Source organism: Pomacea canaliculata, linkage group LG4 (assembly GCF_003073045.1).
Source record: "Pomacea canaliculata isolate SZHN2017 linkage group LG4, ASM307304v1, whole genome shotgun sequence".
Lineage (NCBI taxonomy): Eukaryota > Metazoa > Mollusca > Gastropoda > Architaenioglossa > Ampullariidae > Pomacea > Pomacea canaliculata.
Window position 1 is genome coordinate 1676961 of NC_037593.1, and position 12501 is coordinate 1689461.

A 12501-nucleotide genomic window follows, 5' to 3' on the forward strand; every position below is an offset into this window, starting at 1 on the left:
TTTTTTTTTTTTTTTTTTTGGTAAAAGGGGGGGGGGGACATATTTTACTTGCTGGTCATGCGGTGCTGAATTTTTTAAGTAAATGAGATTTCATTTTTCCTTCCTGAACATTTCACGTCACAACATAGAAGTGTGGTTATGTGTACAATACACTGAACATCATAATCATCTTAGAACATAGAACTGAAAGAGACAAAGGACGAATCGCTACGCACGTGATAGCCCATCATACTCTGAGTTGACCACGAAGTGGACATCAATCTTCTCTCTCCTTCTGACACAGACACACGCCCTGTTCATTAGTCTTAAACAGATCACGTGCTATGGAAGAGCGATAGGCCAAAGGTACATTAAATTTTTGTCACATGACATACAAAAACTAATGTTATTAGAAAGAGAATGTGTGTTTTATAGCTAAAAATAAACCAACGTTGGGCAGACCAGACAGCGGAAGTGTAACTTGAGACGTGATTGTCTTCTGCAAACTGCTTCACATGATGTGAGTCAGCCGCCCATGACAAATGTTCCTGGACTTGAGCATTGCAAGTGATGTCACACAATTTAAATAAAAAGCACGTGTCACACCGTAGTCTCGTCCTACGTCATATAGTGGAGCGGGCGTGACATCGGGTACCGTTACTGCACGTGCTAGAATACCCTTTAGTCGTGATCTCCATGACGGCCTCCAGGTAGTCTAAACACAAGCGGTCCGCCCACGACCTGAGTGGGAAGCCCTCCAGAAACCCGCAATGGCCCCCCTTCTCCGTCACCACCAGCAGGAAGTTGGGGCAGCAGTTAAAGAGGTCATAGGGAATGCTGGCACCAGCGTAGAAAGGATCGTCCAGACTGTTGATGCACAAGACGGGAACGGCGATGTCGTCGACGTCCCTGATGGGGTTGTTGCGTTCCCAATAGTCCTCCATCGTGTTAGCTACTGCGGAGGAGCAATGTGTCGCACATGGCGTCACACCTGGTGCCGTAGAGGTACAGCCTGGTGCTGGGGTGTACATGCGGCAGTACACTCGTTCCTCGTACGTGGTGAAGTCCCAGGCTTGCAGCGCTTGCGTCACGTTGACGACGCCGTGCAGCGCCTTGGCGTGGCTGCACAGGATGGCCTTCAGCTTCAGCAGGTACACGAGGTCGTACACGCTCTTCAGCGGCCCGGAGAAGCGTTCGGAAGTGTCGTAGCACGGAGACACACATGCGCCTGCTGACAAGATGGCCGACGAGCCGAACTCGCCCAGGTAGGAGATGAGCAGTCCGCACCCCGTGCCGTACGCCACGGCCGCTAGTTTGTTGCGCGGAAACCGCAGCCGCAGGTACTTGACCACCTGTCGCAGATCGGTGGGATCGCCCGAGCTCTGCATCCTGGGAGTGGTCAGCACGCTCCCGCCGTGGCCGCGGCGGTTGAAGACCACCGCCTTGAAGCCTCGCCGCGTCGCCAGATGACAAAGGGACGCTACCGTCATGGCGTCACCGGTGACGGGAGGCAGGACGATGAGTACCGTGCCCTTGCGACGGGTTTTGGGCGCGCTGCCGGTGAGCCAGTCCAGCGCCACCACGCCTTTGTCCCGCATCTGCAGGTACTCGCGTTCGAAGCAAAGTTCTGCGCTGCCGTCGCCGCGCGGTAAGAGGCTTGCCGCCAGCGTCTGCGCGTGGCCTGAGCGGAGCCAGAAGGGCGGACTGAAGACGCGTTGGCGGAGTCCGCACTTGGTCAGCACTCGAGCGCTGAGGGTCGAGTCCCGGTAGTGCAGCGAGGGCAGGTGAACACGGCGCCGCAGCAGGTCGTGCAGACACACGGCCAGTCCCACCACTGCCGACACCAGCGCCGCCATGGCCAGCGGCACCGCCAGCAAGGAGCACAACGACATCCGTCTGACGAGGACGACACGATGTTGCTTGTCTTCTGCACGCACCAGCGACACCCTCGGAGGCTGGGTGATGACGTCACGCCTGCCAGCTTGGCATCGTGCCCCGCCAACGCCAGTCTTAGCCGTCTGAAGAGCAGGTTGTCGGTGTAGTTACGGCTGCTGCTGTAGTGGTCGCAGGTCAGGTTGCTCTTGTCACAGTTGTTGCTGGAGTGGTGGTGGTGGTTATTGGTGTGCTCACCCTCAAGGTGTGCAGGATAAGCTGACCATTCAACCTGTCACAGTGAACTAAAATTACGGGGTAGAGGCTGTAGGTACGTGACGGTCGTGACGTGCTGTTGACAATGGTGTGCGGCCCAAGACGACCTGTACATGTACACTAGATGATGTCACATCGACCACGCTTGGTGTAGCAGCTGCCTGGTCACACATATAGGTATGTTCTATGATGCTGCTGCCTGTCGCTTACACACCTGTTCTCAGCAACTGAAGCAAAGTACAAGCATCGCAGGATGCAGCTGACCGCAGGTAGGGCTGGGTCATCGAGTGCACTGCAACAGGCAAAAAGAAAGTCAGACTTCTTCCCCAAGTGCTAATGAGGTCACAGTTTGCGACACCTGCACCCAACAAATCAGTCAATGTGTTTTGTTTTCATCCACCCCTGGTCTTGCTGTGTCCATAGTCGTCATAGTTGTCACAGATGGCGTCGTCAGAATCAAGGAGTCAGAGGATCAGTTGAAGGCAACGCGGGCCTGCATCGGCTGTGCTGGCTCCTTCTCGTCTTATTTATACGTACACATCGAAGCCAAATGTCCGCCGTGAACTACAACGACAAAAACAAACAAACGACAAGTTGATGCACGTGATGTCTGCTCCTCGTTGCCACGGAGACTTCTCGTCGTGAAGGAAAAGACATAAAACCCACCGCTTATAAAGTGAACAAACAAACAATCCAGAGACTTTTGCTAACTCTAGTCAAAAATATGTTTCCCGGCATTTTGTCTCGCAATAAGTTACATAAAATGTCTGGTTGAGCTGATTATGAAGCGACTTATGACCTGGGCATGACCTAGTCTTGGACTGATGATGACCTGACCTCTTGGACTGATCATGAACTGGTGATCATGACCTGACCTCTTGGACTGATCATGACCTGACCTCTTGGACTGATCATGACCTGGTGATCACGACCTGACGTCTTGGACTGATCGTGACCTGATGCTTGAGGTGATATCGCTCTGGTAGACTCCAGGTTATTTGTCTCAAACATTGCTGCAAGCGATTCGTCTTCTGGGAAATCTCTCTCTCTGATATTGTGAAAACACAACTTGCTGTAATTAAATGTGTATTTCATTAATATTTACTGTCGTAATCATTCCTAGTGCACAATGACTGTAGCGGCTTCCAAGACCTGTTTGTTGTGATGTCCGAGCTCTGTCTCAGGGGGAGAAAATCCTGTTTGGTAAATCAGCCAGCTCTGTCAAGTCACTGAAGCAAGGTAGTTTATCATCTCCATATTGCCCGCAGTTGCATACGCACATTGAAAATGAGGTTTCTTCGGTAATGAGAGACAAAATGACACCCGGTTATGACCAGCAATCTGCCAGTGAATCATTGAGGTGCGAGAGAAATGGCAAACCTCGTCTCCGACTGTTGTGTCCGGTGTTGTGAGAGACACCCGGGTAAGAAATGACAGAAGTGTAGGTACCCCATACAGGGCTCCACAGCAAACTTAACCAGTCGGGCGCCGTGACACCTGGACTCCGTGATTATGTAAGTGAGTTCGCCTTCTTGCATGGATTGTTCTAGAATATTCACTACCCACACGGTACGGTTACCCAGTCCCAGTGGGGAGGGTGTTGGGAGATGTTACCCTTCTTACCGCACGTTTCACTGCAGAGCGACAGATGGGTGACATACACTGACTGTTTACACTGTTTGTGGTAAGCATATCTCTTTCGATCACCTGTGTTTACTGACTGCCCTCACTAGACATCACGTGACAACATCTAGCCACAGGTTAGCAATCTCTCGTTAGTCTGGTGCAGGCAAAGGTCGGCTGGCCAGACCGTCTGTTCTCGGAAAGACAGTTGTAAAACTTTGCAGGGAAACTGAACTGTCAGACTCATGAGCGGTAATCCAAGTCATATTGACGATGCTAGCAAAGCAAATCGCGGTGTGTTGTGTTTGTTGATATCAGATGCTCCATCCACCAGGCTCCCTGTCAGTCCACTCTTAGCTCTGTGTTTGTTGATATCAGATGCACAATCCACCAGGCTCCCTGTCAGTCTACTCAGCTCTGTGTGGAGTTGTTGAATGGTCAGTAGCCCCCTGTTCACACGCTCACAGACATAATCTATAGGATTCCATTAAAAATAAACACTACTCAGCTCTCTCTCCTGCTGTTTGAGAGATAAATAAAAACAAGACTTTAATTGATTGTCGTGTTCCCAGGCTCGGAAGTTGGTGTCTTGTGAAAACAATAGAAACAAGCCGCCATTTTGTCAAGTTATCTACTCCTGAAACAATCTACATCATAATGTGACATTTTTAGTGAAATAAAATAGCACAAATAAAAAATATAATAAAATACTAAATTAAAAAATGCCGTCTTCCAACACGGATTTCGGTGGTTTCCATTCCTATCCGCCAGGAAATGGCGTTGATTGAGGCGCCACTGAAGACTGCATGGAGTTATCACGTGACAGCCTCTGTTGGTGGTGGCCTCAACATGATATTCTGTAAATATTGCGAACCAGTCGATAGTAAAGAGGAGGAGGACAATCAAAAGATGAAATAGCAGTCAGTTGAATGTTGGATGTTGAATGTCCAGTCCAGAGTTTGTCGTCCCATCCTCATGCCAGCCCTCGACATTGCGTGTCAGACGTGGAGTAGTCAGCAAGGGTAGACTCCTCCTGCAGCTCTCTCAAAGATAAAAATTGATGTTTTTTCTCAGTTCCCGAGAACTGTGTCGCAGACGGTACCAATCAATGTCAAGTTTCCGCCAAAAATTGCAAATAAGAATTTGACAGGAGAGAGAAGTCGACTTTTGTGTCTCTGTTTCACTGTCTGAAGCTTCTGTTCCCTGGTGTGCATACCCGATTTCCGTAGGCATTGCCTCTGTGGGTGGCAGCAGTTAACTATAACTTTGTGATGTGTTCAGTTATCAGTTAATGATCAATATAATCAATGCAAAAATGACATCTGGCTCTGTCGTGTCACCAATAAATTGATGGCCAACTCATCGACATACCTAGAAGGTGGTGGGTCACCTGGCCAGGTAAATAATGAGCAAATTCTGAAGAAAGGAATAAGATAGGGAGTGAGACATACGGACTGCTAGCACTCGGGAACTAAACAGTACCGATATATTTAACACCAACTACCATACAGTGTATTCTAGGAGCCAGGCACAGTTCAGCACAATATAACAAACTGGTTAAAGCACAATGAAAATCAGTTTGTTCATCAGGGCTAGAGGCTAGGTCAGCAAATGCAAACAGGTTTACAAACAGGAATTGTTAAGGTGATCCAGGTAACTCGTCTTTCACGGCATCTTTCATGAAAGATGGGAGATTGGTTCTTATGTTTGTCGACCAGAGTTATGCAGTCATCATTCATTATTGAACTCACCATCGCAAGAATCTCTAAACAGAAAAAGACTCATGTTATCAAGAGGAGCAAAAATCTGAAAACCTGGCAGAAGTTACGATCAGTAATGGGTTCTAACAGAAAATGTTTCTTGTTCTGTGTCCATCAAGAGGATTGTGTGCACCCAAAGCTCTGCTGCTGCCCATAGTAATGACTCTTAGTGACTATCAGTCACCACACCACAACCACAAAAAGCCGCCATCACGTCCGCTCTCAACGACAGCATCCACAATGATGAGGATGAAGCATCAGCAGCAGCAGCTAATACTGCATAAAAAAGACATTTCGATGTTTACGGCAGTGCGACAACATCACAAAAACCAAGTACATTAAAGAGGGAGCGAGCTGGTTGTGGGTAAACATTTTTGTAGCAGACACTTTCCCCACCACAGCACTTCCACCGCCAACACCCGCCAACATTTACACCGGCAACAAGACACACAGAGCATCATGTTACGGGGGAAGAAACACTGTAGTCCTCGTCCAATTTTCCTCCATTTGTATATTCTGTCGATTTTTGCAAATGTTGTGAACTGCTCAATGTCGAGGGAATATGAGAAATGTTCTACCTGTAAATTAATTTAAAGGTCACCACATTTTTTCGGGGTGAGGAGGTCAGACTAGTGCATTAATAAAATGTATTTAATGACGTCCATGGCGCTCTCTGGGTTGAATGATCTAGTTAGGAAGAAAGCAAACTAAATAAATACATAAAAGGGAGAAAATAACCCGCGATTTCCATTGTCCTCTAATGTTAGACACGAATCAGAAAAATGTATCTGTCATCTCTGATTTCCTGTGAAGCTTTCTGCTTCGCAAAATATTTCAAATGTCATGAATCTCAAAGAAAATGTGTTTTCAGCTTTTTGGTCGAAGAAAGTAAAAACACTTTTGCCACCTGAGGTGAGAAACTTGAAACAAGGAGCAACAGGACATTGTATGTTGTGGTTTGCTCTCAAATGATTGACTAACACGAATGAGATGAAGTAGCTTGGCCCCCAAACATTCACTGCGAAATGAATAATGTACACACACTTGCATACACGTGGGAAATATAATTTAAAAATATTTGAAATAGCAACTCAAGGTTAGAAAAAAGCGAAAGGCGTTTCAAGTATACAGTAGAGATGGCTTGGCAACCAGTAGTCATGAGTGAGAAGTTGTGCATACCAAGATATCATGATTGTTGTTTATCTAAGACATCTTTACACACAATGCCGTTGCGAAAATATTAATTATGTACATGTAAATTTACAGACAAACATTTCTTTGTAGTGTCTTGGCGACATAACCAGCAATACCAGTTTTTAAAAAAAATTCTGTTCACAGGAACGGATAGTTTCTCGGCAGAGTTGATGAGGGCAGACTGGGAGATGATTGTATCAGAAATGGCGGGAGTGATGTGTGTGGTGAGCCCTGGTGTTGCTCACTGTCAAGAGAAAGTCATCTTCACCTTGATGCAGTGGGTACTCGCACTCTGCATGACGAGACCATCCCCATTCCCTGGCCGAGGACTTTGGACTATCACCATACCCTGCTTTCCCTCGTATTAGAGGAGATATTTTCGATGCAGTTGTGACAAAACATGGAGGTGAATGTGTGACACCTGACGATGATGGCTCGCCTTCCACCCTTCATAGGCTCCACACGTTGACACCCTGTCATTCGGGTGTTTGTTTTCACCTGCATGCGCAAACCAATTGACAACACAGCAATCAACAACAGCGGCGATGGCGACAATAATTCGATGGTTGCCTCACGTCCACCGACAGACGACAAAGGTAACGGTGGTAACGATGACACTCGCCAGCAACTGTCTCACATCGCCTGCTGACGACAATAACGACAGCGGTGACGATGCAGATCATCAAGACTCGCGTGTTTCATTGCTTCTCTTCGTTTGTTGTCTGCGAGGAACGGCAAACAACTCAGTTTTTCCTTGAATGGACAAGTGCCAGTAAATAGTGACTAGAGTTCTCAAAGAACAAGCCTCCCTCCTGCACACTTGCTGCTGACGACGGCCCAGACACCCGGGACAGTACAGCCAGTATGTGTGAGCACGGCAAGAGGCGCCTTACCTTGCTCTATGTCGGCCTGACTGACCACGTGACTCTTCTGAGAGACGATGGTACCATTGGCACTAACTGTCCTCACCTGGGTGATAGTGAACATGTACATGATTACGTGGCCCACAACACGACCTTAACAGCATCAGTCATTTACTCTCCGAGAACCAAGATCAAGGTGAGGACAGGTAAAATTACAATGCACCGACTCTCCACCCTCTCTCTCTCTCGATGAACCTAGTGACCCGTACGCATAGTTGGTTGTGGGTGAGACACGACTGGTTTGTGACAGCAGGCTTGTCTCAGCCTCAAGTATATAAATTGATATAAAATAATTGAACCTCATTAGCTTTCTAGGCTTGTATAGCGATTTTCCCGCGCAGTCAGACACGGAAGAGGCCTCAGTGAGTTCTTTGAAGTGTCGGCAGCCATGACAAGGTCTCGTGCAGAACTCCACGTGACCCGACGTTTTCTGTCTTTATGTGCCGTGGGTCTTTATACAAGCCCCAGGGATGTTTCACTGATTACCCTTGTTCTTCATCCAGACAATCGTATTTGTGTAGCAACAGTAGTCAGTGCTGCTGGAGGAAGACATTTCTCTTAATCAGGAAGCAGGCGGAGCTTCCCTGTGAGTTGTGGGTGTTTGCAGTACATTTCTGTTTTTACTTTCACGTGTACCACTCCTTTTGAAGTGGGGCGGTTCTTTGTTAGTTTGTTCTGCACTGGTGGATGGTTCAAAGAAACACGGTGACATGGACCATATAGAAGGTGTCCACTGTATCTCTACAGACGAGAAACCTGCTGACAGGAACAGAATTCTAAAATACACAATAGCGCAAAACCAACGACTTCTTACATCTACTCTAGAAACGAAATACTGCTTACAGACCTCTCCTCATCCTTGGAAAAGAAAACAACCAAAAACCTGCATTCGAGGGTTTTGACAACTGGGTGCAGTGAACCATGAACCACCAGCGCATCCTCCCGTGAAGACTGCTGGTGAAGGAGACGGCAGAAGGCGAGACCTCGTGGCTTCCCTTTCTCGCCTGAGTGGACTTTCTGGCTAACCCTCTTTGCTCCGTGCTGGTTCCTCCCGTCCCCCCCGTGGGCACAATTTGGACGGCGGACTAAGTACCAGAAATACGAATAGGAGGTTGTGGTGGGAGGGAGAACGGAACCGACGGTTAATGGTCGTGAGGGTGCCGTCCGGCATCGGCGGGGAGACTGGGATGGTAAGAACGGGGAAGCTGTGCCAACTGTGATGGCGGGGAGATTGGGATGGTAAGAACGGGGAAGCGACGCCAACTGTGATGGCAAGAAATAGACTGAAGTGTATCGGAAGACACTCGGGGAAGGTAGTGGACTGTCAGGGGCAGACACGGGGCTCAGCAAGTCGAAGTCGCTTGATGCATATCCTGAGCTAAGACTTAAGTCTGCAAAATCTTATATTAAATACTGAAATAAGTAAACAAATATTGTGAGAACACTTTGCAATGGAAGTAATCATAGAAGAAATTATATTTGCATTAATAATATTATCGCAAATTTTTTGTCATCGCAAGCCAGTCTCACTTTGCGAAACAAACCGATGAAACAAAGAAAAAAAAAAGAGTTTGACAGGACGCGAGCAGCTTGAGGGAGATGGAGAGATGGAGAAAATTTAACAGGTTCAATATTTAAGATTGTAGATGTGAAATAACGATTGCTTCATGACTTCCACCACAACTATCTCGCTGTCCTGATCTGCGAGCAGCTCAACCGTCAACTGTTCAGTGGAGCGAGGCCGCCATGACACCCACGTGGTGAAAACAGATGTCAGACCTGTGAACATGTGTCAGACCGGGGATGCAGGGTCGTGTACAGGAAGACTGTGTCAGGCCCTCGACATCATGGTGTGGGTTTGAACACAGGCTGGCAGTTGTATGGACTCGCACCTTGACTGCATCGCGCTGAGCAGCTGGCTGAGTGACAGAGTGATGGAGGGATCGAGGCTGGGTGAGGTGTGAAGGGGTGGAGTGGGTGGGGTATGATGGGGTGGGAGGTGTGGGGCTGGTATCGTCCGAGAGACAGAGGCAAGAAGCGCCTGTAGCCGGGTGTTCACAATATCAAGACACTGCTAGGGTGTCGCGGCTAACGAGGTGGAGAGCCTTGGCTTCAAACCCCAACAGTGCTCACACAAAAAAGCATGTCGATCAATAATACATTGTTTCCACCTTGAGTACACGTAACTCAGCAACGCACTGACTTCATTTAAATAAAAGATGGCTGTGTTCACAATAATATTGAAATAAATTAGGAAAAGAAAACATGCCGCGCAGTGAGTGTTGCTGGCATCAACACGGAGATAAGATCCACGTCTTGCAGCTCATCCGATGGTAGAGGAACAGCACACATGAGCAATATGTATGAGCAATATGTATGAACAATATGTATGAACAATATGTATAGTGTATTTGTATGTGAGGCTCGTGGCCAGTAAACTATATTGAGGTCGGGGCAGGTCAAGTGGGTGTTGACCCCGTTATCTGTCATGGTGTTATTGGTCCCTGCACGTGCTACCCTCGCTGGTGTTGGGAGAGAATGACTACACAGACACCTCACACCCTGGGCCAACGGCTGCGGTCAGTCACCTGCACTCACTTTGACGGCTGTGGTCCGTTACTTGTATCGCCATTTACTTTTGTAGTCGGTGAGTTGCTCTGTGGTTGACTTTTGTAGTCGGTGCATGATACTGGCACTGACATCTATACTCAGTTAATTGGACTGGGATTCACTTTAGTAGGCAGTCTTTTATCCGTGACTCAAACCGAGCGGAGCGTCTTTGGTAGTTTTTGTTTGTTTGTTTGTTGTTTGTTTGTTTCTTTTTTTTTTGTTTGTTTCTTTGTTTGTTTGAGCCGAGGATTCAAAAGCTCACCACCGGAAGCACAAGGCGATCCCTTCTCTCCACGACTCGATTGAAAAGTAAGTCACTGTGAATACTTAGAGAAGAAAGTAAGATTACAGTGAGCTGAAATGTGATCACTAGAGACGGGAGGAAAGTGGGAGGCTGTCTGTGTCTATATTTGTGATGGCAGATGACTGGTCATAGAATCCGCTGAACTCGATTACCGCTCCTAGCAACTGTAGGCAGCGCAGTGGCCTCCCTTCTGGAGCAGGCTGCACGATGTCCTTTGGATACAAACGTGAAGACGACGAGATGAGCAAGTGTGTGCGACATGTAAGTCTCACATCGTGTATATACAGTGATACCTCGGTTCTCGAACGCCTTGACTTTCGACCAAATCGGTATTCGACCAGGAAATTCGAGAAAATTTTGTCTTGGAATTCGAACAAATATTTGGAACTCGAACATCCGAACGTCCGAGATGAGCCGAGTTGAGCCGAATGGCGTTCATTCGGCCCAGCGCGCCTTGCTTGCGTCATCAGTGACAATAACCCTTCCCTCCTCCCTCCACATTCATTCCCTCCTGCCATAAAGTTTGGTACAGGTACAGTAAATGAAACACAATTTACTGTACAGTACAGTACATTTTTTTTTTGTTTTTGTTTTAATAAATACACTTTTATTTCTTATTTCTTGTTGAGACTCATGTTTTTCTACATATTATATACAAACTAGGCCAGTAAATAGGCATTTTCTGGGGCTTGGAACGAATTAATCCAGTTTCCATTATTTCCTATGAGTTTCATTGCTTCGGTTCTCGAACAATTTGGTTCTCGACCGTCCTCCTGGAACGAATTATGTTCGAGAACCGAGGTATCACTGTATATATATAGAATGATGCATGGCCGTGCAAACACTAAATGACAACGAAATCAAGGTTTTCACGCATTCAGCCACTTAACGCTGACTCGGTCACATCAACCACTCACTCGGTGGAGAGACTAATTAGTCACGTGACCGTCCTTGCACACACACACACCCAGACATCCACTTTATCCCTTGGGGTGCAAAAATATAAAAAAAATCGCCAATCAAGTGCTGCCTGCCATGTTTTGCGCACGGAGGATTCACCTCCGGCTGGCGAGTTCTATTCTGTGAACTAAATGATGAGTGAAAGAAATAACTCATTGCGACAGCTATTCCTCCCGGACTTCCCAATGTAAGGGAATCTTCTAGAATCTGCCGGCAGCCACTTAGAACAAAGGGCCACAACAGGCAAACATCATTACTCAGTGCTTGACGCCCAGTAATGGCTGCAGTGAGGGCCTGTTATCCACGCTTGTCCACATTTTCAAAAAGTCGGTTTTAAATTCTTCCCATCCTCTCCGTCCTGTCGGCGCCCTGCGACCTTGTGGTCCTGCAAATTGCAGATTTTGTGATTCCATCGTCGCCCACCCACAGAAACATGAGACATCGTGGGTTCCACAGGGAGGGTCACATCTCACAGAATTTCTGGTCACGTGAGGGACAGAACAAGGTTTGGTGTTTTGTCGGAGAGAAGGGAAAGGCAAAAACACTTCTTTGATGAGATGGAATTAATTTCTCTTGTCTCACCTCCAAAACAATAAATAAACTTTAAAAGGGGTTCACTCTGAAAACCTCAGCTTTTAAAGTACTTTTTATCAAAGGCCGTTAAGTACATGAACCGTCTGTGTTCTTGACCCCACTGACCCCACCTGTCAGTCTGAAGTCTTCTGAGAAATCTAGCGAGGAACAAAGTTCCTGTTGTCTGACTGTTCTTACCCCTTCGTCGTAAACTTTCTGTTTTGTGAATCTGTGATTCTCCGCACAAAGCAAGTGCTTGTCATTCTTGTATCTCGCGGCTCTCTCGTAAATTCTCGCGCGAGTTCTCGAGGCCTCTCGTGTTCGTGCTTCGCCTTCTTATCCCCGACTTATTAAAGCCCTTTCTGTCAATCACCCACAACTTCTGCCTTTTTATCGCCAGTGGAGAAGGTGGTGTTGAAGTGTGTTC

At 47.3% G+C, this 12501-nt stretch overlaps 1 protein-coding gene across 5 annotated transcripts in view; it reads right to left on the reverse strand.

Moving 5' to 3' along the window:
* Positions 1-12501, reverse strand: part of LOC112561074 (protein ABHD15-like) — a 32839-nt gene continuing 20338 nt past the window's right edge. For all 5 annotated transcript variants that reach the window (XM_025233287.1, XM_025233285.1, XM_025233286.1 and 2 more), the window contains one exon: positions 1-2419. In XM_025233287.1, coding sequence (XP_025089072.1) covers positions 603-1871 — 1269 coding nt within the window. In that variant the 5' untranslated portion in view covers positions 1872-2419 and the 3' untranslated portion in view covers positions 1-602. The remainder of the gene's footprint in view (positions 2420-12501) is intronic.